Here is a 25,976-nt window from a genome sequence, read left to right on the forward strand (position 1 = left end):
AATTTTTTAAGATAAGTGTTTTCCCTACGTTTCTCTACAGAAACTCAGCTTGACTACACAGTGGTTTGGGGCGGAAGGGGGGAAGACACAACAGGGATAAAACTTAAACAAAGCTCAAGGGTCTGCATAATTAAGTTCCCTTGAAGCTTCACTAAGAATCAGTGGATTGGCTATTCTTCTCTAAGAAGTATTTGACCCTCCATCTTGTTGCACTCTCTCTATATGTAACACAGGCTTCATTCTATATAGATAAACAGCATTAGTTTTAGAAAGCTGTTGCTACTTCCTATTGCTGTCATTATCATCACTGGCTTCTTCTTCACAACATGTTAAAAAGAATGTATTATATTCAGTACAACAGTTGCTACGTATGTTAACTGTTCCCAAGCATGCAGGGCTGCCCGTTCATGCACTGCTCCCTTTTTATGCAGGGCAATCTTTGCCCAGGGTAGCGAGCCTCCAGAAATCATCGCCTCACAGAAATAAGGAATGTTGCGGTGGGTCCAAAGCCAGTTTGCAGGCTGTTTCTGCCAAAGTTTCTGCTTCAGAGAATGACTGTCTGCTTGAAGCTGCATTTAAGGAAGTTCTTCAGTTGGGTATTTCTCAGTGGAAGTTCCCAGCTAATATTAGTCATAAGGAGTACTGAAGTACCGAACTGCATTTCATAATCCTGTTGACACTCCTCCCAGGCAAATAAAAATTGCCTATGCTGTTACTAAAGAGATGAGAAAAGAAAGTCCACACCTTGGTTTCTACGCTTTGTAAAGACAGTGAGTTAGTTATGAACTTCAGCATTCAGATATATAGAAAAAGTACAAGACGAGCTACCAACTTTATAATTGTATTAACACTACTTTTATGTTGCTTATAGGCACCAAGTCTGTATGTCTGCACTTTAAATATTCTTTGGTTAGCTTCTGGAACCCAAGTTTTGTCTGTTACAACCTATAGGCAAAATACATACTTTACTGGCATTGCATATTCTCAGGTTTCCACAGGCTCATCAACTGACTACTCTTGCTGTTGGGGAAAAAAAATTGAAAAGATTCAGCCTCACCTTCCTTCTCACTACGGAACGACAACATTCGGTCTAAATTAATCCACAATTCTCCTTTTCTGATCAGGAAAGGCGTTTCAAGAGCAAAATACGCTTTTTATTTTGTTAAAAACACAATAACAAGCTATTGAAAGAACGGAGAAACACCATAGGGTAGCACAGACTCTCAGCGCCCAGCACCAAGCCACACATTCCTTTGGGAACGCAATTTAAAAGTTCTGGAAAAGGTTTAAACATCTGACGTGAGCCACCTAGTGTCTGAACGTAATGGCTGCATTAAGAAGTTTCAAGAAACATTTTAACCTCTTTCTGACAGCTGGTAGAAGCCCATTTGTATTTATGAGCTTAAAATTATATAAAGAAATAAGTTGTAAACGTTTGCTGAAATACAGCCATCTGGTAACTGCTGCACCACAAGCCTACCTTAAGAGCCATCGGTTCCTCTTGAGACTTCAACCTAGTTTAACCAGTGAGCACACTATTAACACATCAGTAAAAAGTAAGTAAAATTCCTGTTAAAATACCATTTCAGAAGCAATGTCAAACAGTAAACTGTATACAGATGATGTGAGGTATTTAAACAGACTGCTTGACCCACTCAGAGCAAAATTTCAGATTTCCACTCTGAATAAGTATCAACTTGCTAACTCCCCCCCCCCCAAAAAAAATGTTTCTAAGCATAATTAGTCAAAATAGGACTCTCTGAGTCTGAAGACAAAGTGAAATAACACAGAGATGAACCTCTTCACCACCACTCCCAAACTCTAGATAAGTGATTTGTAACGGTTTTTAACATTTGTAGACTCCTCAAACCTTAAATAATTTTTAACTATACTGATATATGCTTGTTCTTCACAGTTATCTTCTGAAGGCTACATGTAGGAAAGCAATCCTGCCTTAACAATTACATAAAAATGTGAAATATTGATGTGGGATAAAAATACAGAAAGTCATTACTGGAATAGCTGTAGGGAAGGAAATATGGAAACTGAAGAGGAGGAAGCAGAAAAACAGAAAGAGAGAAAGAAAGCAAGATGAGGAAGAAAAGGACAAAAAATAATTGCCTGTAAAGCAGAAACCACTCTAAAAGATCAGTTAGGGATCAAGTTAGCTACACAGAATAGGTTTTATATTATTATCGCAGGTATTTTTTCTTTTATTTAACAATTTTTTCAAAGGGTTGAATGTCTCTAAGAAAGTCAAGATGTGTTACTGTAAAGCTTGTAACATACATCTTATTGTATTTGGGGAGGAAATGTAGTAAAGAAAAAAACAACTAATGAAGATAGAGGAAAGAGCAGCTTCTCTTGTGCTTTATTGTGAAAGAATATTACTGATAATGTACTAAGAGAATGATGCATGTGATTTGAAAAGTTTGAGACCTTCACAGCAAATTTATATTAAGTACATTTTTAGAATTTAATAAACTTTTGTTTCCTGTAACAAATAGTGCCATTATAGTGTTTCAGAGATGGTATATATGTTATGACTCTATTCAAATTCAGGTAGCCATCATCTTAGTTGATATATGTTTATCATCAGATAACAACACCTACTTGTACCTTTCTGCATATTACCCCTTTTTAAATATAGCATCAGTTAAATTATATTTACATACAGTGATCTGAATTTAAGAACTGCAGGTTTTATTTCAGTTGCTAACTGAGCTATCTGTTACCATTTTAAGTGGGAAGAACTACTTGGCAAGACTGAATAAACATAAAAAAATGTAGAAATTAAAAAAGAAACAATAACCTCTTTTTGCCCCCCCCCCCTTTTTTTTTTTAAAAAAAAAAAAGACCTGGTTGAATGGAACCTTAACTTGGATGTCTCAAACACTCTGTCTCTGAAAGAGAAAATTGAATCCCCCTTTCTTGGAAACATGCTATGGAGCAAACAGTCTCTGAACCTTAATAGTTCACTAGAGCCTCACCTGAAGTTCTCAAAACTGGCTAACCAGGAAGTACCTATCCGCCTGTAAGCCTCTTTAGTCTTAGCACAGGCCAAAACAGACCAAAAGAGTTGTTAAACGACTTAGCAGAGAAGGTAAACTATAACAGAAATAGCCTTCAAAAGCATACAGAGAGCAACACCTGGCTACTCCCTGCGGCTGTGTTTGTGCCCAGACCTCGGGCTCACCCGGGGTGGGTAAGGTTGCCACGGCTGAAATGCAGGTTCCCACCTGCGAGTGGGCAGAGGGTCCGATTCTGCTCTAGCAGAAGAAACACGGCAGCCTGGGTACCTGCACCTGGGATGGCCGAGGCCAATTCAAAACCCAAAATGCTTCTCCATGGCAGTACCATGCGCAAGTGTGTAAGAAATGCCTCATTCTGTGCCATCAACTCCCTCCCTCCTACACACCTTCAGGAAAAAGGTTGTACTCGTCCATGTGACCTAAAGAGAGAGGGGCTCGTAGCAGCAGCAACATTAAAACGGTGTGGTTTCCATTGCATTCTTATCTATAAAATTCATTGCCTGCCAGAATCAAATGCAGGGGGGGAAATACCACCTCAGTAACCTACAAAAGACCCTTTAGATAGAAAGTACTCTGGGCATGAAAAGTATAATTATGTTACAAATATAAGTACTGTTATTTACAAATAACGCTGAATCATGCAAAGGCTGCAATGGGAAGGGAAGGCGGGAGCAGCACAGACCCTGCTTGAGGGGGGTGAACCGGCGCTGCGAAACGGACGGCGGGGGGCCGAGCGGCGCTGGCCGGAGAGGCCAGCGTTGCGCTGCCTTGGCGGCGGGGAAGGCGCCGTGCCCGGGCCGCCAGCCCGCCGCTGCCCCGACCGGGCCGGACCCGGGGGGAGCGGCGGGGCGGGCAGCGCGGCAGCGGCCCGTCACGGGGCGGGGAGCGGCCCCACAGGAAGTCAGTTCTGGTTCCTGGGTTAAGGCGCCCGGGCAGGAGCGAGCGCCCTGCGCCGGGAGCGGCCGTGGGCTCCGTCAGGCGCTCGTAAGTCTGAGTCGCTTTTCAAACCCCTCGGCTCCCTTCCGTGCGGAGCGGCGGGCGCTCGGCCCGGGGAGGAGGGGGGGCAGTGGTACGGGCCGCGGCGGGGCCGGCCGCCCCTTGCCCGCGGCCTCGCCGCACTTCCGCCATCCGGTCTTGGGGACGCCGGTTCCCCCGCCGCCGCCGCCGCCGCCTTGCCCGGTTTCGGGAGCGGGGCGGGGGGCGCGCAGTCGGTGCCTGCGGAAGGGCCGGGGCGGGCGCCGCCGGCTCCGCCGCTCCGGGAGGGCCGCGGGAGCAGGGGCAGCGGGCTCGCCCGCTGGTGGCGATCGCCCGCGGCGGCGGCGACGAGCGGAGGGGCAGAAGGAGGTGTGCTGTTTGCAGAGGCAGTAACGGCGCGGGGCGTGCAAAGGCCCAGCTCCCCCATAGTGCCCGTCGCTTCCCCGGAGCGCACGGGGGGCTGTCTGCGCTGCGAGCTGTAGCGCTGCTGTGGCCGTAGGGGCTCCTCCCGGGGCCCCGGCTCTGCCCGCAGTCGGGCGAAGCGGGAATTTTGTGCATTAGACCAAAAAAAAAAAAAAATTCCAAGCAAAACGAAAGTGCAGTGAGCTCTCAGCCTCTCACAAATGATTACCTCAACAGGTTTCCAGTTCCCAAGATGATGGCAGTGTAACTTAGAAAATATTTCCACTGAGGAAGCTGTTTTGAAAGCAGAAATATGTGTAGAGAAGTACTTGCTTCTGGATGGCATCTATGTTCTCATGTGAACCTATGAGAGGTAGGCACGCTTATTGTGAATGAATGGGTATGTACACATGATTAGCTAAAACCTTATTTTTTCAGAATTTAAGGTGTTTTCTGAGGCACTGTGAAAACTCAAACTGTGCCTCTTCAGTGATCTGTGGAGCTGGGATTTCAGGATGTACACAGCAGTATGTTGCTAATCTTTGTATTGGGGCTTTTTTGGCATTTGACTTATGGAAAAGTCTTATGACTGCTGCTGTTTCTTTCCCCACCTATATTGGCAAAGCGTTCCTCATTTGAAGAAAATATTTTAAGAGCATCTGCAGGCTTCATTGGTTTGTTTACTTAAAAGGTTGTCTTACAACATTTGTTATACCCAGTTGTTTTCCAGTGTTCGGGTCTTTACTCAAAGATGAAATTCTAGTTCTCATTGCCATAGCTCTAGCAACACAACGCTCACAGCTACTCACATTTGGAGGATCCCCTCATCAGACAAACTCCGGAGCTAATCTCTCTGTCTGATTCTGTCCCTGTTAGAATAAATGCAGCATTTTGTATTGCTGCATCTGTTCTGACTACGTATTGCTGTTAATAATTGTGAAAGTCTTCAGGGTTTAATGAACATAGAATGTCTGTTGCTAAAGGGTTGACAACTTTGGGCTGAATATGTTCCCATTGCTGTATGGATACAGCATAACTAAGTCTGATTAAAATAGTGGGGATATTTCTTTGGGGGTTGTTTTATTTTTTTATTTTAAGGTTGTTGCAGGGTTTTCTTCTTCCTAACTGGATGTAGGGAGCAGAGTTAAATGACAAGGAACAGTTGGCAAATTCCCTGATAAATATTGATGCCTATGGAGAAGAAGGAGGAAAATGAGCCAGTTTTTCTAAATGCTAGGAGTTCTGGATATGAGATAGATAACATAAGAAGCAGTTATTTATTCCAGCAGCAGGCAGTTCGGGGTGTGACTACAGAGTAGTTTAATCCAATCTAAATCTAGGCTGCTGCAGTCCTGCCCACGGCTACTCTCATGTTCCCACTGCTTCCTTGTGTTGGTAGTAGTGCTCCAGCAGCCTCGCAGTGAGCTAGCTGCAGTTTAAATTTGGGGTTTGTTTTTTTTAGGGGGCTTGTTGTTGCTTTTTTGAGAAAGTAGGGAGCTACTTCAGCACACTCAACTGTGTAGCATAGAAGTGCTAGTCCTGGTACAAGTAAGTGGCAAAAATTCGTGGCCAGAGATGGGGGAAGGCAAGAGTAGCCTTTACTGTGGCAGCGCAGACTTACATCATTGTTGCATAACCGTGACTTCATGCTACAATTTCAAAGCCAATGCTGCCACTGAACACAGGAGTTCTGTCTTTTGCTGATGTCTTCTGCTCCTGTGCTGGCTTCCTTATGTTATTGTGCCATTTGAAGTGGTCTGGGGAGCTGATCTGCATTAGAGCTAACGCAGCAAAAAATACCATTTTTAAATGTTGTTTTTAAAATAGCATTTAGTTTTAAGATGGATTGGTTTGCTGATACCATTTACAGTAAGGCTGCTTGTGCTGGAAGAAAGGGAAAGGTGAGGTGGAATCGGAAATGAGCGTGCAGGGTATAGGGGAATATAGGACCAATTCTTCTGGTTCCGTCTTGAAGTGTCACTAGTAATGACTATTATTGCCCCTTCCTTACTGTCTGGATTTTAGGGAGCTACCAGTAAATTAGCTACCATTCCCCTTATTTTTCCCTACCAAGTAGAAAATCAGGTGCAATGCTGCAATTCTGCACTGTTCCTGTTGGATCAATTACTTTTGGTACCAACAGTCCAGATAAGAGCAGAACTCTGTTAATACTCCCAGGCTCAATCAATCAGTAAGTAAAAGGCTGGAAGTTAGGTATACATTTTAAATACTGTTTTTCAAATTGAGATTTGAATTTGCGTGCATGAAATTAATGGCTTCATTTTCTATGAACTGAGTCATATGGAGCTAAACCCCATTCCCTGTATTAGAAGCTGAACATAGTCTTTTGAATCCCATTGCACTCATTTTTTTAAGTTACCTTTTATATGTGCAGGACACTTTTACCAGGTAATTTCTTAAAAGTGTCTATGAAGAATTCCAGAAAAGTACGAAAATCAACATCCGTGCAAACTGTGCAAATTTTTACAGAATGTGAGAGCACACTTTCAGTCGGTTTTGGCCATAACAATACCCTTCTGCAGTTTAGTACCCGCCCTGGCAGTCAGCTGTAATACCTGATTTTATTAATTGAACAACATAAATCAGTCCTTCATTTGAAACTGTGAAAAAGCCTACCCATTTATTTAAAGATGTGCCTCAGGTATTAGAATGAACGTTCCAGTTAGTGAAGGGATACTCTTTGGACAAAGTAGCCTGTGTTACTAACAGTGCTTTGAGACAGTATGCATGGACCTGAGATTATAAACTACTGAACTGGTGTTTAGAGGAAAAAAAAAAATACAAAAACCTTTCATATGAAAAATGTAGGCGTTTCATATGTAGGCGTTTTACACAAAACTTATAAACTTGGATTTCAGTAATGCTTATTATATCAAAGGATCCCTAAATGATTCCAAGTTGATAAGGAATTCCCTTTGCCACTACTAAAGTACAGCCATGCCAGAGTTGAGATACAATTGCTCTTGCAGTACGCACTCATCCTTAAAATAAAGTTTGCAGGACAGGAAGGTGTGACATTCATACAGCAGTCTGTTGCACCTTCTAGGAAAGTCAAACCACATTTCTGTATTCAGGCTCTCTGATATGGAAGATATTCAAGAGCAAGAAAACGAACAAAAGCTCAAACTGCAATCCTTAGAATTTTGATGAGGGTCCAAGACAAGTTATTCTCATACTCTTCTTGCTTGGCTTATCCTCTTCTGACTGCACCACTTTCCTTAATAGTATCTGTGGTTTATGCATAATCCCAGAAGATAGTGAGAGACGATAGTGGCTGTCCATGCTGTGTACTGTGAGGTAACCATGCTTTAAATACCAGGAGAGGAGATGTGAATTACTGCTTTATTTTTTTTTTCTTAATGTGGGTATTTTTGGGCTTTTCTTTTGAGACTTCACTAACCTATCCTCTAATGTACTCACATTATGATAAATTTTTATCTTAAAATTCGTGTCATATATTATTATAGAAGTAAAGGACCCTTGTTTGCAAAGTTCACTCTGTCTTGAAATTTAAGTCTGTAACAATTAATAGTGTTGTAGTCTTATGTGTCAAAGTTCATGAGCTTTAATTTCAGGAATTGTTATTGGAATTGCTCACAAAGTGTAAAAACATGATAGTATTGTGTGATAAGATCTGAGTCTTCCTAATTCTTACTGGTTGGTGTTACTGATTTTTAGATAAAAGATGTTTTAATTCACCTTGTAGTGTTGCTTGTGTTGCCATTTTCAAATATGGCATAGGAGAGGTCCATGTGACCTGATGTTATTGAGCTTTTCTCTTTTTATTGTTTAATGCCAAAAGCTGAATTATTTTTTTTTAATGCTATCTGTTATTTCACAATTCAGTATACATTAAACTGTTGGAAATGTCATAAAATCAGATAACTGGTAATCTGCACCAACTGTGCACCCAGCCCTCAAACACTGTAACTACACATACATTTACACATTCTGTCCATTCAGAATTTGATTCAGAGTTAACCTGCTTTTATTTGGCTTTCATTTAAACCTGCACTGGACATAGAATTAAATGTTGAGGTGAGCAGAGCTATAGTTCAAACTATTATGTGAGTTAATGCTCAAACATAACACACATACTACTTTAATTGGATATTAATATAAGTCATGTTATATATATTTTTAGTTCTCTTAGCGTTCTCTCTTTTGCTTTCTGGTTACTTTTCAGGTCTGTTAACTTGACCATCTTTTCAGTGATGAAAGAACATTGGGAATTATGGACAAAAACATTGGAGAGCAGCTTAACAAAGCTTATGAAGCCTATCGACAAGCATGCATGGATAGGGACCATGCTGTGAAAGAACTACAGCAAAAAGTATGTGTTGAGTTCTGAATTGTGTCTTTAAAGCCATCCTTCTCATAGAGACTTGTGGTACATGTAGATTTCAGTTTCGCTTTAGCTGTGCACACTTCAGTGCATCTGTTAAAGCTGGAAATTGCAGTTATGAAACCAGGCCAGTATGCTACCGAGTAACTCATCAGGCTGTGAATGTAGTAGGTGGTTTTCAGGTTTTCGACCTTTAACTTTTTTGTGGGTTTAAAAGTGAGAAAAGTGATGTCTGTTTTGGAGGATTAATGAAGACTTCTAATGTAAACAGCAAAGATATATATAAAATTTGCCTAGCTTTAATGAAGTACTTTCTGAAATTTAATGTGTTTCATTAAAAAATTAGTTTTTAAATTATTAATATAAATAGCTTAAATAATTTTTTTGTGTAACTAGGAAGATATGCCATATGAATTACTAGTTTACTTGATGTAAAGTTTAAAGACTCTAATATGTTAAGTATTGTGCAAGTTATTAGGGCGAATTTGTGTGTTGAAACATTTACAGCAAATTTATTCTGAAGAGTAAGTATTGATTTTTAAAAAATAATCATCTGTACAATTAGTCTTTAATTATGAATTAACAGAAAGATTCTGGAGGCAGTCCGACCAGTAAGGAGCACCTTTGAATTTTGACTTAGTCTGTTGTAGAAAGCATTACTTCAGCCAAAACTCTTCTAGGACTTCTCATCATGTATGTCAGCATATTACAATGCTATCATTTTGGGCCTTATTGTAATACTAATTTTATCGTGCATATTCTGCCCAGCAGTGCAACCTCTGTTACAGAAAGGCTTGGATGTTTTTGATGCTACAGGACTTTCTGATATTTCCATAGAACTGGTAGGCTGGGACTTTGTTCAGGGGCAGATGAACCACACTCGGTATCAAGTTATGGAAGCAGTAGTAGAATTGGGAGCAGGGAAGGGTCTACTAGAGAATATTCTGATATCTGGGCACAGTCTTGCCATCCCCTTGCATGGCAAACTAAACTAGCCAAGGCATTGCAGAACAGGTATCAAGTCAGGCGTGTGCAATCACCCGCTGTGCAGTCTTGTCTGTATTCGTAGTCTGTTGCAGCAGTGCTCGTGCAAATCCGTAGTGTTTTCTGTACTTAACAAGTACAAGTAGCGTGTCAGTACATTTTGTGCTGAAATTGCAACTAACTTACAAAGGGCAACACGTTTTAAAATGTTTGGGAATCTTGTAAATTCTGTCTCTTGTGACAAAAAATTTGTTATTTGAAGGAAAACCAATCAAGTTAATACTCCCAGGTCATCTAATAGTACATGAAAGAAACTTCTGCCCAAGAAACAAAGCATTAGGTACAAGGTCAGACAGCCCTTCTAAAGTCTATGGAAGAAAACCAGAGAAGTGTGTGGGATCGTTAGTGTTAAGTGAACTAAATACTTGCAAGATTTCTCTCTGCATTTTCTCTGGTTCAGAAATTAAAAATGAAAGCCTTTCATTAGGGTTTACTACCAGGCCAAATCTTTGTCCTAATCAAACTTTCAGTAGTTGGATTTCATGACTTCAAAAGAGAACAAAAGTATTTTTTCAAGAAGATACTGTAATTAGTTGGGTTTTTTTTTGTTTGTGTTGCTTTTCAGGTTTTTTAACCAAACTCCTGGTTTTTGAATGACCTTTTACAACGCTTTACTCTAGTAACTTCCTCTGTTCATTGTGCGGCCTTCACATGTTGTTGGATTGTCCACCATTCTGTTGTTAACAGTTTACTACTTAAGTTACCGATAGGCCACTTGTTTTGCCAGTCTCTAGAGCTGGGAGCCATGTCAAGCACACAGAAGCCAGAGTCATCTCGGCCAGATGGTGTTTGATACAGATGGATGGTTGGTTGTCATGCAGATCTTCTAGTTGGTAACTTGTTGCTGCCATCTGACTCAAGGAATAATTTGTGCACACTGGCTGTCAAAAGCATCTTCTCTTCTGTCTGTTTTAGCTGTCATGTCTGTGCTCTGTACAGAAGTGTTGACAAGACATTGCTGTTGTACATTTTCAATTTGGTTCTCAGTGATTTTTCTGCTTCATGAGGTCTCTTATAGCTGCTGGAGTGTACTGCTCTTTGATCACTTTTTTTTTTTTTAATAAACTCTCATAGTACAACTACTACCTGGCCTTTTAAAATAAATTTTGTTGTAAATTATTTTCCTGCCTGCTTTACAGACAAACACATTGGGCAGTAGAGGGGTGTGGAATTTAAATCGGACTGAGATTTGAGAATTAGATAGCAGTATGAACAAACTATGAATAGACATGAGGACAATGCCTAGGCTTGTTCCAGGTCATGACCTGTTCAGTAATAAACATATTCTTAATTTCAGAAAAATTCAGTGCATTTCTGTAAGTTTCTTTGCTGAGACTTCCCAAGTTTTCTTGCTTGTTTTTAGCACTACCATAACTGCAACATTAGGCATGTGCTAATGAAATAATAGGTTTTGAATATTAGCATCTTCCTGCCACCTGACCATTTGTTCAATTAACTGGCTGTCTAACAATATTTATACACTTTTGTGAAATGTGAGCAGTCTTATTAGGCTCTGTATGGCCTGTTTATAGCATGAGATGGAGTATGGCTAGATGAAGAATGGGGCTGCTTCGTTGCTTCCCCCCCCTACAGTCTGTTACATTCAAAAGAACAGGCAACACCGTTCATGGGCAATTAAAGTTATTTACAAAATATCTGTTGTATGGAATTAGCAATGTTGTTGTTTTCCATTTAAAATCTATCTTTTCGAAAGCCTGTATTTATATCATTTATTTGTTAGAACATATGGGGGAAGAAAGTTACTTCTTTCTATAGACAAACTAACTGACCAGCATTCTGAACAATACTAAAATTCTAATTTTAAACCTGATGTGTTCTATGCCTATGAATGAAGAATCCTATACTTAAAAGTTATTCTATCCTTTAAAACTGCCACAGTTGAAACAGTTACTGAAAATCAGGATTTATTTCCTATAACACCTTTTCTAATCAGGGCAGTCTCAAAAATATGGACTTGCCAAAGGTGACTGTAGTTGAGTTTTCATGCAGAGGTCCACAACCACAATTATCTTTAAATATCAAAGCTGCTTTTCGTATGCCAAATAGGAGACCTCTAGTCGAAACAGAATAAGACTAATCCTAATTATATTTGCAGACAGAAAACTACATGCAGCAAATACGTGAACAGCAGGAAAAGATAGAGCTTCAAAACAGCATTATTGCAAAACTGAAATCGCAGTTAGCTGCTCTGAATGCTAATAGAGGTATGTACTCCAGTTTGCACCTTATTTCTTTTTATGCTGTGTTGCATTGATGAATAGTTCTGACTTTGTTGCTTCAGTTTTTACAATATATGTCTCTCAAAGCAGTATCATACTTTTCTGTGAACGTGAGAGTTAACACAAATGTGCAGTTTCAAAATCTATTTATAAAATGCAACACTTCTGAGGTCTTTCTTTATCCTCTTCAAGAAATGGTGAGAGTTTCTTTAGATGTAGAACCTGCTTACACTGAAGCCAAAAAAAGTTATGAAAATATGGGTTCAAATCATTCACTAGAATTAAAACCAAAAATGTTACATATTAATTTTACAACTATCTGTTAATAAGTTTAACTCAGGTTGTCCTAGATGTGAGTGCCATGGTTATATGTCTTTTACGTTAGATGAGCCTTGTGATGCTTATCTTATTGGATAACCAAAGCTATATACGCAGGTAATTCTCTTTCAAATCAAATAGTCATTGATGGATAATTTTCCACTGTTTGTCTGTATTACACAAATAAGAGAAAAGAGTCAAAGTAACCATGTGTTAATCTGCCATGCTCATTAAATATTTATTCACACTAGCCTAACACTCCTGGTTTTCACAAATACTAGCAAAGTGGTTGGCTTTCATTTTTAAGAGTACATGTACATTCCTTATTGCTGGTTTAGTCTTGCATTGTCTCTAAGCACAGAATTGGGCTTCTCTTGCTTGTTTAATATGAAGGCTTGCCCAAAGAAAATAAATAAGTTAATATAAGCCTAGCTTCTTTTAATTTTGCTTGTATTTAAAAGCTGGCTGGGGAAAAATACGGTGACAATCAGCTGCCGGTCTTGGTTGTTTTTCTTTTAAGGTAATGCGCATCCCTACATTCTGATGCATGAAGACATTGAAACCTCCAACTTATCTTTCAGCCAGCTCTCTGAAAAACTGAACGTAGCAAAGCAAAGAGAAAAACTCTTACAGGTATGGTAGCCTGCAGTATCTTTAATGAAAGAGCACATTTGTGCTGTGATTATACTATGAGAACCTGGAGAGATAAGTGAGATTTTTACTGGTGCCTTTGAACTGCTTTTCTTCCAATCAAGATCCTCACCTGAAGTGCATGAGTGTTTTGCCACTGCAGTCTGCTTAGGTGAACTAAGCATCTGTCTCTGATCCTTTCCAGTGCAATTGCTGTTTGGCCATCAAGCTCCCTAGAATAGTTTTGATCATAAAGTAGGAACTTACTTGCTTATTTATTTCTAAACCTGCCAAAACCAGTGGTTTTCTTTCTCTCACAAGAGCTTTTCACATTGCAGCCAGTCTGTGTATTTTTGCAAGAAATGGAGACTCTGCACCCAAAAATTGATGGAGTGGAAAGTGAACTATCCATTGCTCTGGAGATGCTGATGATTTGGGTTGTTTTTTTAAATAGCCAGTTTTAATACGATGTTTCTTCTGCCACTCTTCACTGAAATAACCGATTTTCACAACAGCCTGTTGAGAGTAACAGGAATAAGAGTAAAGCAGAAGTGCAGAATAGGTGGGAAAGACCTTGAATGGATTTTTGCATATTGAGCAAAGACAGTGACAGAGTTGCACAAGGTTGCATTGTTCTTATCCTAAGTCATCCTACTGTGTTGTTTGAGAACTGTCTTGTAACATAAAATCTCTTAATTTTGAATATGAATCTCCATAGCAGCAACCCTGTAAGGGTCGTAAAAACCCTTATATGAAATCAGGCATTAGATTTAAAAAGAATTAATTTCAGGATTTGTTTCGTAAACCTGAGCTATAAACAAATTAATTATGCTAAATTCACAGAAATGCATTTCTTAATCAGAAATGTTAATTTAAAATAATATCATTTGATTACTGATGCTTGCTTAATTATCTTGAAGGAATCTCATTTGAGACTAAGCCTTTGCAAACATTTTAAACGCACTGTTACCAAAGATTTGTGTACACTGCTTTTTTATTTAAATCCTTTTTAAGTCTTTTATATAACTTTTCTGCACTAGAGTAATTCCTTTCCTAATCTTTGCATTTATTTGGAATACAACACAACTGAAGGGTTAATTCTTTGATGGAACATCTTTGCATATTTTTGCATTTCTCTGTCTTGAGTTGGAGAAAAATGATGTCTTACGGTTGCACATGGAGACCTGACCAGGTCTAGTGTTTCATACTCTTGTTTCTGAATGCTTGCTCAAGGGCAGTAGATTTACGTAACTCAGTCATATAATGAGTAGGAGAAAGGAAGCTGTGTTTTCTGCTGTTCTCATGGAGAAACACTGAGAAATTATGTGATCTATACAGAAGGTTACAGACAATGCATGAGAAGCTGGAACCATTATTGTAAGGACTGTTTTCTTAATGGAATATAAGTTATCTGTCTTTATCTGCATTTTTTTTGTGTAGTCAGTTATTGCAGTTACCTCTCAGCAACAGGTAGTTCATCTGGATTTTGCTTAGTCTGTGCCATGAACAGATCCAGATGTATTTTGGATATAGCTCCATGCAGAGTCAACTATCAACTCTACAGTCTGTATGCATTTAAACCCAGGCACAGTGCTATACAAATAAGGTCTTTTCAGAGGGGATCAGTAGAGATCTAAACTCATGCAAAGTCAGGTTAACCCAGCCTATTCTATGTTGCTGTTATTTAGAAGGTAGTAACTCTCTTTAGTGTTGAAAGCATGGACCTTGAGGGAAACATGTTTGACTGGACCAAAGCTGGATTCTGCAGAGGCGCGTGGATACCTTTGCACCATCCTTCCAATATAAGGAGGACCCTAATGTTTGGTGTTGTGCCTAGTAAGGTTATGCTAACCTGGCAAGAGTGATACAAAGACGTGCAGACAGCACAGCAGAGGTACACACACTTCCATTAGCTCTGGCTTTGTCTTGGCCATGCCATTCATGGGCTGGCTATGGGTGGAGATATGCAGCAGTCTCTGTACCCAAATTTCATTTTATTGAATAAACTCAGGGGAGGAGAACGATACATATAACCCCAACATCCTGTTGAAGATGATGGAAAATTAATTGTATTGTGATATGCTTTTATGTCAGCTGCCAATTTTTGCACTTTTTAAATGTAGAACTTTTGATGAATAAAAAAGTAAACTGCATGGAATGAATGTATGGAACAAGTTGGGGAAAATTAACAGAACCAAATCACCAGGCCCACATCAGGTTAATCTAAGAGTTCCCACTTATCTGTCTTTCTGAATAAATGAAGTAAAAGTTAAGAAAAAAAAAATTAAAAATAAATTTAAAAAAAAGCAAAAGGAGGTGATTCTTCACAGGACAGGTAGTCAACCAGAGGAAAACTGGACAACTTCATGGAAGAAAAATCTGTTGAAGAAACTATTACTAAGAAGGTCTGGGAATTTATTAAAGGATGTATCATGAATGTCTGCTGTTTTTTTGTACTATTCCCTAGACAACATATTTTGACATCTTTTAGACCAAAAATCCATCATCCTGTCACTGACCCAGTATAGTTGTCTTGTATCTAATTCAATAAAGTATTGGCTTTTTCAGCTATTGAAATTTGGAAGTTTGAATATTCTATTTGAAAGCCTGTCTTTTTCTAATCACGTTCTATCCACATTCTGCTCTAAACAAAATAAATTATGTCTACAGCCATTGTCCGCTACTGCATTAACTGCTTTATTCTACTTCTCCACCAAAAATTTCAGGCTTGCAAATTGTACCATTCGAGAGAATAAATGACAGTTATGGTCTTTAAGGTAAAATGTTGCTGTTTCTTCCTATCATTCCTTGAAACTCAGAGTCTCATCTGGGGCTGAATGTGATTGGGTTTATCGATACCTATTGAAACTGTCTTTTGCTAAGTCCAATGGGATTTCTCAAGGTACTATATTCTGTCCTCCAGTAAAGTTAAGAGAAATCCTGAATCAATTGTAATAGGTGCATGGTTAGAGCTTAATTTCAGAGGTTTAAAATGAAGGAAGGGTTAGCTTTTCTGTGTTTTCTAGTAGGTGGCCATACTTGTGTATTTTACCTGCTGTTGTCAAATTCTGTTGCCATTGTGTCATAATTTTTTGTTGTTGTTGTTGTTGTTCACATTCATCTTCACCAGATTGGCTTGGTGGTCAGCACCAAACTATATACAAGATTACCAGATTTTTTTCAGTCTCCTGCTAGAGGAGACCAAAAGCACCTAAATTGCTGCCTGTTTTTCAGTACAGCCTGCCTTAACTTTATTAACTAGGAAGAATGTGGATCCAGTTATTGTTTCAGAGCCAAAGCTGCCCGCCAAACAGAAAACCTTAGTAAGTGAGATTACACAATGTCAAGTAAAGGTGCTTCTGCATGCTGTTTTTAGTAGAGTCAGACATCAGAATCCTTGTAAGCTCCATAAAACATGAAGCTAAAATCAATACCTGTGACAAGAAAGCATGCTCATGCTCATATTTTCCTGGGTCAAGAACCTCAGTATTAAACACTGTGTAGAGTTTGTTGATCAGAACTTTTTGTGTCTTGGAAAAGGGGAAGCAACTGTGTCAGGAACGAATGATGCACATGGTGTACAAAACTGTTCATCCAGCAATAAATGTTTAGATATTTTTTTGTGCTGGACATAAGCAGAAGAATGGCAGATGTATGGTAGTCATCTTTATGCTCAAAATTATGGTGCTAAAATGACTTAAGTAACTAAGAACAGCTACTGCAGTGGTCTTGTAGAGTTGTGTGTTCCGGTCAATACCATCTTCTAGTCACTTTGTTTCCTATCTTTGATGCAAAGAAAGCTGTACTCATGATTTTATGCTAGCTGACAATTTTATGCATTTAGCTGTTCTTTGCTGCTGGTGTGATGTATGCAGTAGGATTAGTTAGGCCCTCCTACCTCATATAAGAAATTCTGGTATCAATAGCTTTTTTTCTTATTGTTTCATCTGTTTAAGCTGTCTCTACTCAATAAGAAAGAAGAGCTTGTGGTTAAACTCTTAAAAGTTACAGTTAATATTCCCTGAGACCACCTCATCAGTTGAATAGTATTTTTCCTTGAAACCATCTGAGAGTTTGTTTATTCTAGGAAGCCACTGAAACAGGCCATTATAGCACACTTCAGGGAAAAATAAAAGGACCTGCCTTTGCAGCAGTACAGTCTGGGGACTGTCTGGCTGTGGAGCAGCTCTGCTGGAAAGGAGCTGGGGTCTTGTTAGACAGCAAGCTGAACAAGAGCCAGCAGTGTGTCCTGCCAGGAAAGAAGGGCAACAGCTTCCTGGGCTGTATTAACAGGAGCACAGCTAGGACACCCAGGGAAGTGAGGATCTCCCTCTATTCATCATTCATTGTACTGCATCTAGAATACTACGTCCAGTTTGGGGACCTCCAGTACAGGAAAGTCATTGATAAACTAGAGTGAGTTCAGCAGAGCCCCCACTGAGATAGTTGGGGGCTTGAGTACATACCGCATGAGAAGAAGCTGTAGAAACTGTACTTGTGGAGCCTGGAGAAGAGATGGCTTCAGGGGAAGCTAATAGCTTTCCAATACCTACATTGAGGTGATCAGGCAGATAGAGCCACGCTCTTAACAGTGGTGGATGGCAAGAGGATGAGAGACAATGAGCAGTTGAAACATGAAAGGTTCAGACTGGACATAAGGGAAAACTTTTCATCATGAGGACAGCTGAGCATTGGAAAAGGTTGCCTGGAGAGGTTGTACATTCTTCATCTTCAGGAAATTCAAGACCAAACTGAGTAACCTGATCAGACATTGTAACTGACCCTGCTTTGATTAGGAGCTAGAGAACCCTTGAGGTTCCTTCCAACTTGAGTTATCCTTTGTTCCTATAAAGCCTCTCAAAAGAAAAGATACTGATCTGTTCATAATACAGATATAACCTCTTTGCTGGCTGCTGATACCAGCATGCTTAAAAGATCCATTGTGTGGCCAAGTACTTAACTGAGCAGGTATGACCTGTGCGACATACTTATTTGTCATGATATTAGCTTTATAAACTTCAGCCAGTTTATAAACATTACCACATTGTTGCAAACACCCAAACTCAGTCAGTATTAAAAACTGTAAGATCATCAAGCTATGAAGGGCTGTATTATTGAAAGATCCCAAAATGTGTCATCATTTTTCTGATGTTTTTTTCTGGTGTGATATCCTGACGGCGCACAAGAATGATGATTTACATCAGTATGTAGTGATGTATCTTCACTGCAACATGTTGCATGGCTCTTCTCACATTAGTTCCCATGTGGCTTTTCTCATTGCTTGCTTAGATCTTGTCCCCACTTCCTGCAGGAGAATGTACAAGAAATGGAAGAGAACTACTGGCTAGTACTGCAGTGCTCACAGTTATCTGAAAGCCCACGTGTTATTTGGAGCTGTAATAGTCCCAAACAGATAGATTATGTGTGTGCAGGCCAATGCTTTATCACAGGCTCAGTGAATGAGTTATGTTACTGTCCTTAAGATGGAGTAGTTCTTGAAGGGCAAGCATTGTGTTTAACATAAGCTTTTTCCTAGGTGTTTGGATTTCCAGCAGATCATTTTCAAAGGAAAATACAGGAGAAGCTGTGTCCCATTGGTTTTTTAAATGGGAAATGGAATTTGACCATGCAATGGTCAGACTAAATATAAGGAAGAAATGTTCTACAATAAGGGTGGTGAAACACTGGAACAGGTTGCCCAGAGAGGTGGTAGGTGCCCCATCCCTGGAAACAGTCAAGGTCAGGCTGGATGGGGCTCTGAGCAACCTGATCTATTTGAAGATGTTCCTGCTGATTGCCAGGGGAGGAGGGGGGTTGACTAGATGACCTTTAAAGGTCCCTTCCAACCCAAACTTTCTATGATTCTAATGTTTGGGAGCCATGTGACCAAATAATGGCTCTGTGGTAGCTTGGGGTCTGTGAACACACACCATAGAATATCACTGTCTTCCCATTCCTGGAGTGGCAAAAAGCAGTTCCCCGTGCCATAGCTACTGTGACTTTGTAGTCTTTAAAGAAAATGGAAAAGGTATATAGTTATAAAATTATTTTCAGCATCTGACCCTGTTATAACTTTCTTCAAAGTATTTTCAGATCTGTTAAGAATACTTTTATGCATGTCTCCATCTCCTCTTAACATAAATTGTTATTTTTTTCCCCACACTAGGTATGATTGTCTTCTCTCATTCATCAGATACTTCCTTAACTTGCTTTGAACTTTCTGTGGCTCATAGTACTGTAATTCTGCTTAGTGTTCTTGTTGTGCCATTGGAGAAAATGAAATCTAGCTGCTGTAGCATCAGTTAACACTAGATGATGTATGGGTTCTTTAGCCTAAAATCTTCGTTCTTCTTTTTTGGTTGGGTTTTTTTCCAGAACTGTACCAAAAAATCTTTCTCCTTTTTTCTTTTTTTCTCTTTTGCTGTTTTGTTTTTTTTTTTTTTTTTTCATCTGCTTTCCTGGATTCTTGTCTACCATGATGTATACAGATTCCACACCAGAAGAGTATGGAAAGTGTTTCATGATCTGGCCTAGGACTCTGCATATATTCGCCCCAGCACCTGCCAGAAGTGCAAAGCATGGAAGAAGGGTTAGGATTAAGGAAGGTAGCAGCACCTGAAGCAGAAATACCATATCAATTCAAAGGTTGAAAGAATGGGATATGTAAGATCTGCAGATGATGGTGAGAGAGGAGTTTTGCAGGGATAGAAACATCCAATTTTTAGGCAATGTTTCGAACCCACTAAGCAGAAGAGGCTTAATCTGGATCCCTGAGGTACCACCCAAGTCCAGAGTTGCATTGAAGCTCTTACTCATAGATTTACTCTTCTAAGTCACAATTGAAAGCAAAGAAAAAAAAATGCCTTCAAAGCATTGTTTCTGTGTTTTTTTAATCCAGCTAGTATAACTTTTTGAGATTAAACTGTTGTGTCAACTGCATATACACACATCGATGCTTAACCACCCAGTGTCCCAGTAAACCGACTCTGGACCCATCCCTACAGGGCTGTCACTGTCTAGTAGATTAGCCTTGCCTACCTAATCTCCAAATGCACAACCTCACCCTATTTAGGTCCCATCTGTAAATAAATGTTCTTGAAAAAGCACTTATTTGCTTCGTTCCTCTTCACCTTGCCCTACCTGTCTACAGACTATCTCACTGCATTTCACTTACATTACTTCTTACAGAGTTAACCCTTTGGGCTTACTTCCTTTGCAGAGACAGTCATGGGGCTTCAAGCCGCTTTTTGTGACACTTTATACAGTTCAAATGTTTCTATAGATTTCATAAACTGACAGCTATAAGGTTTTCATAGCCACAGTTTTTAACCATAGGTTGTTTCTTGAAAACTATCCAAGGACTATCTTAGTGCATATTAAAAAAAATTGTTACATTGTTCATTCTACCAGAAAGCCCACATACATAAAAAATCCATGAATTACCAAATGGATCATTAAAGTGGGGCCAGCCAGTACTTTTTATTTCACAAATTTCAAAGTCCTGGTGATACATACAAACTGGGGGACAAGAGACTGGAGAACAACCCCACAGAAGGAGATCTTGGGGTTTGGTTTGATGGCAAGTTGATAAGAGCGAACAGTGTGCCCTGGCAGCCAAAAGGGCCAGCCGTGTCTTGGGGTGCATCAAGCACAGCATAGCTAGTTGGTCAAGGGAGGTGATTGTCCCACTCTACACTGCACTGGTGCCGCCCCGCCTCGAATACTGTATGCAGCTTTGGGCACCTCAATATAAGAAGGACATCAAACCATTAGAGTGTGTCCAGAGCAGGAGGGTGACCAATATGGCGAAAGGCTTTGAGGGCAAGACTTACAAGGAGCAGCTGATGTCACTTGATTTGTTCAGCTTGGAGAAGAGAAGGCTGCGGGGTGACCTCATGGCAGTCTACAACTTCCTCAAGGAGGGGCAGCAGAGGGGAAGGTACTGATCTCTCTCTCTGGTGTCTAGCAATAGGGCACAAGGAAATGTAATGAAGCTGTGTCGGGGAAAGTTCGGATTGGACATTAGGAAAAGGTTCTTCACTGAGAAGATGGTCAGTCACTGGAACAGGCTCCCCAGGGAAGTGGTCGCTGCACTAAGCCTGTCAGAGTTCAAGGAATGTCTGGACAATGCTTAGTCATAGGATCTAGTTTTAGGCAGTCCTGCGAGGAGCAGGGAGTTGGACTCGATGGTCCTTATGGGTCCCTTCTAACTTCAGATATTCTATGATTCTGTGATTCTGTTCTTGGGTCTGCTCAAAAATTAATGTAGCTATAGAATATCACCTTCAAACTTGTTTAAGATTGATTGAAATTAATGAAATATTATTTTATATATTGTACATACAATATATTGTACATAAAATGTTAATGATATAGTAAGTGAACCAAGAGGGTGTCTATTTTTTATAAACACTAATGTGACTTTCATAAATTTAGAACATACAGTTGTTTTGAGTAATCTTCTATGATAAGTTATGTCTCTGTGTAGTGGTAGAAGGTCTTTACTACCAGTTTAAAATTAATAATGTAATAAATAAGACTAGCCCTTACTTATGTTGCAAAAACTTAATTTATTCCAGACTGCTGAATTCCACAAGCCTCAATTCTATTAATTGTACTGATGTTTCTAAAATTATTTTTTAGGAACAGTTAGAAAGTGAGAGCATGAAGTTGAAGCAACTAGAGAACAAAAACAATCAAAAGGAAAGGAAACTTATATCTATTATTTCCAACCAAGAAGATAAAATAAGAACTCTGAAAAGCAAATTGAAAGAATTAAGTGAAACACAAAAGGGTATACAGATGTCAACGTACAAAAGTGAGGTAAGATAAAAAACCAAGTAGGGATAAAATAAAGAAACCCAAACATTTGTAATTTATTACTTCTTTCAAACATGTTTATACTAATTATTCTAAGAAACTGATTTTAAATTTCAGCATTATATAGTTACTAGGAAATCTTTAAAGTATATAAAGCACATAGGGGAACACCGAACTAGTAAATATATATTGGTTGGTTTGTGTGTTAATCATCTAATGTTACGTCATTCAAATTTTAGTATTTGTGAAAACTTCAGATAAGCATTTCTGTTTTACAATTTTCAGCTGGAAGTTTTCACCAAGATTGAGTTGATTTTTTCACTTTTATGCCACCCTATTTTTGTTACAGAATAGCATCCAGAGTGCTGCTCTGTCCTTGTGGTATAGCTAGAGTGCAGTCATGGATGTGAATCTAACCCCGTAAACGTGTTTTAGCTAGCTAATTTAAAGTGAACGTAGGTAAGGGGAGGAGCACAGCAACACATAACTTGTTGCTATTAGACTTCCCAAGCATTGCTTAACTTGCTGTGGCAAGCATTTGTAAACCATGTTGCTAGCTATAAGGCAGCTCAAATGTGTCTACAGGAGCTGCAGTTGCACGTCAGTGCAAGGGAAGACAAACCTGTAGGCTGTGGGTCTGTGATTATAAACAGTGTATCATTGAAATCAGCTGATTTGGCAGACATATGATCAAGTTCTGTGTCTGATTTGGAGCACATACGAACTACCCAGACCATCTGGTAATGTAGATCTAGTGGAACTGCAGCTTTAATGACTGGTTATTACAAAAACTTGCCTAAATGCCTGGCAGATTTAAAACTATGTAATACTAGAGTTAACCACAAGGTGGTAGTCAAAGTTAAGAACTTATTTAAAAACCTGCTAGAACTCTTGACATACTGGCTTGTGATGTGTTCATTGAAAATTTCTGTGAATAAATTGATTTTTAAGAGCTAAAATAGCTGGATACCTCACTAACAAGCTTATACATAATACATATTCTTACCTTATACATGATTGAAACAGAATGACAGTCAAGCAATATTCTTAGAACCAGTTTCCTTTCAAGGGAGTATAAGCAGAGGAATGCCACACTGAGTTGCTAAGTTAAACTAAAAATAGGAATTTCACACAAACAGTAAAAAACTGCTTTTGTCATTTTGTGAATGTTTTGAGAGCTTCCAGAAGGACTAAGTGAAAGATCCCATGACATTTTTATTCATATCAGGGTGAAGAGCAAAATTAATATGCTAACCTGTGATCAACATTTTCATATTTTACTTCAAGGTGAAAAGTAAGAAAATTGTTCCAGATAAGCCTGAATTATCTCTAGGGATCTCTGGTATTTCACCTATGCCTGAAAGGTAAATGCTTTTGCAGCATTTTTTAAATTTGCTTTTAATTGTCTTTTCTGCTACTAAATAAGACCAGTTATTTCCCTCTTTTCTACACAGTACCTTAAAAAATGGATGGGGGCAGGTGGTGGGGAGGGGATCAGCAGAGGTCAAAGAACCAGTGGGGGAATATAGCAAAGCCAGTAACTATGTGGAATTATAGCTCGGGCTTTCCAAGTATGTAAGCATAAGTTGGGAGGAAGAAAAATAGCTATTTGGTTCAGCAGGAGGTTAAACTCTGTGGGAAATAGCACTGGATGTTAATGCTGGGCTTTGGATAAGCATTAACTTCCTTGCATTGACTCTCTTCAGACCAGGAATGTACAACCATAATGGATTAACGGATGACAGCACAGCAGAGGAGCCTGCTGCGCTGTCAGGAGGAGGTCTGATAGTCAGCATAAAGAAATAATTCTTGGCCTGATCCATCCTAAATGAGAGAGTTTGAAACCAGGTTTATCTGTAAGCTGAAGCCAGCCAGCCCTTGCTATGACCAAGGGACCAAAAGCAGTATATTTCTTAAGCAAGTATTCCCTGTTCTGCCAGTGGTTTGGCAAAAATATTGACTAAAGTCTTAGGTTTGAGTTTTTCACAGGATAGGCAGTAATACCACTTGTAACAATTTTGCTGAGGTCAAGTAGAAGATTCTCTAAGGTGAGTCTAGGAGAGCATTAGGAAGAAGTATCATAAACTCTTGCTGTCTTCTTATACTCTTGCCTAGGCATCTGCTTTTGGCCACTCTCAGACATATGCTGTGTGAACTACGTGAATCTTTAGTCTGACTCACTACTGCTTTATGATAGGAAAGAGAGGCAATATGACTGTGATGTGGTAAAGACTTTTTTGTCTTTACTGATTTATATCTAAAAATGAAAAAACTTTACCTGTCTTCTGTCTTCCTCCTCTCAAATAGCTCCCTTACTTTACTGTTTTCTTGGAAAGAGGTATGTAACGGGTAAGATTACTGGTAATCTTACACTAGTAAGATTATAGTATCACAAATGTCTAGCAAATTAAGATTGATTCATCTAATCATATGTATATTTTAAAGCACCAATTAGAAACTTGTGTTGAGTCCTTTTTCATTCCATGTTTATCTAAACACCTGAAAAATGGTCAGAATGTACGTGTGAACAGTAGCAAATTTAACTCCTTCTGTAGATTTTTTTTTTCCAAATGAGATACAAATAGACATTTGTGTCTTCAAAAAGAAAAGCACAGCAGAAGTAGGAACGCAGCTCATGACACTCCTGGTTGCTATATGAATACGCAATAAAAAGGAAAACAGTTCACTGGATTAAAGAAAAATCCCCTTTGAGCACTTTTGATACAAAGATGCAAAAGAGAACACAAATCCAGTTTGTCACCAACTTCACTTTTTCATCCTTGAAAGTTCGTTTTATAAAATCCATGATAATGTGCTTAGAAATATAAATTCCTCAGCAAGCTTATTAAAATTTCACAATGGAATTTTATGGATGCATCAGTAACTGGGTAACATAGTGCCTTTGGGCAAATAAAACTCAGACCAACAAGAAGAACTATTTTTACCATTCTCAGTGCAGATAGCTAAATATTGGATGTCCATATGATACTCTGGAAAAGATATAATATAAAAAATGTTCTAAGTAAAAGGAAAAGTCATGTGATAGTGTGTAAAACAGAGAAGGAATGAGTTCATGAGTCTGTCTCCAAAATGTCAGGTAGACAGAAAAGAAAGGAGAAATAACAAATGCTTGTGTGTTCCTTCTGCAAAGTCTGAAGCACACAGAAAACAATAGAAAACAACGTTCACAGCAGCAGCATCTTATTTTCCCTAGAATGAGATCGAAACAGTACCCTTGTGAAAGATGAGCTTTTCCACAAAATCACTGAGGGAACTGAAAGAAATGTAAAGGCTGGACTTTTGGGGGGGTTCAGGCCCTAAGCTTGAAGGTAGGTGTGTATGATATGACTAAATAGCTCTTTAACAACATTTTCTTTTCACTTTTCTGCTTGCTTTTACTGAGGAGAACAAAAATATGCACACATATGCTGAGGAACAAGGTATCCAAGAAGAGTAGCTTACACTATTGTTTTTCTCCAGTTTGTGGGTGTGACTAGATTAAAGGTCACAACAAGCTGAATTGGTTGACTCTCTAATTTACAATTTTGATCTTCCAGGGAGAATCTGGAAACTATTTTCCAGGACATGAAAGAAGAGTGTCATCGAATATGTATGCTAGCCAGAGAACAAACAGACCAACTGAGTAAATTGAAGATAAAGCCAGAACCTGAAACTGGTAATATCATACTTAAGCTCTTATTGTGATTCAACTGTTTGAAAGCTTTGCTTTATATTTGAAAATACTGTAAATTACACATACATAGAAGTACTTCCACTGTTTACCATCTGCCTTTTTCAAGTCTGTTCACATGGTGCTCAGTATTTCACCAAGAAAACGCACCGCCAGTTTTGGCATTCTATGACGAATGCTCCAAATCACATGCTATAAAAGACAGTCATCACATCAATGGCTCTTGTAATTGTTTTGTCCCTTGGAGTGAGAGGCAGGCACTTACTACATGTGATATCCCATCATACTGTGTGAATGACAGCACTTGCTTGCTTTTAATTTAGCTGTCAGTTCAAAAGATGTCTGTTACGAATGTCTCTAGCCCCATATCTGTTAGAGGAAAACTGCTGGACTGAGGAGAGTCAGAGGACTTAATTTTCTAGACTTCCTTGTGCAGACTTTTGAATAGTGTTTTGTTA

General features: G+C 39.2%; 1 protein-coding gene across 1 annotated transcript in view; it reads left to right on the plus strand.

Moving 5' to 3' along the window:
• Nucleotides 1-3,947: 3,947 nt before the first annotated feature.
• Nucleotides 3,948-25,976, plus strand: part of TANK (TRAF family member associated NFKB activator) — a 29,926-nt gene continuing 7,897 nt past the window's right edge. The window contains exons 1-8 of the mRNA XM_082483475.1: nt 3,948-4,016; nt 4,647-4,782; nt 8,617-8,763; nt 11,936-12,044; nt 12,898-13,010; nt 21,651-21,830; nt 23,115-23,191; nt 25,385-25,503. Coding sequence (XP_082339601.1) covers nt 8,665-8,763; nt 11,936-12,044; nt 12,898-13,010; nt 21,651-21,830; nt 23,115-23,191; nt 25,385-25,503 — 697 coding nt within the window. The 5' untranslated portion in view covers nt 3,948-4,016; nt 4,647-4,782; nt 8,617-8,664. The remainder of the gene's footprint in view (nt 4,017-4,646; nt 4,783-8,616; nt 8,764-11,935; nt 12,045-12,897; nt 13,011-21,650; nt 21,831-23,114; nt 23,192-25,384; nt 25,504-25,976) is intronic.

Source organism: Vanellus vanellus (assembly GCF_965231255.1).
Source record: "Vanellus vanellus genome assembly, chromosome: 5".
In the NCBI taxonomy this organism is placed as follows: domain Eukaryota; kingdom Metazoa; phylum Chordata; class Aves; order Charadriiformes; family Charadriidae; genus Vanellus; species Vanellus vanellus.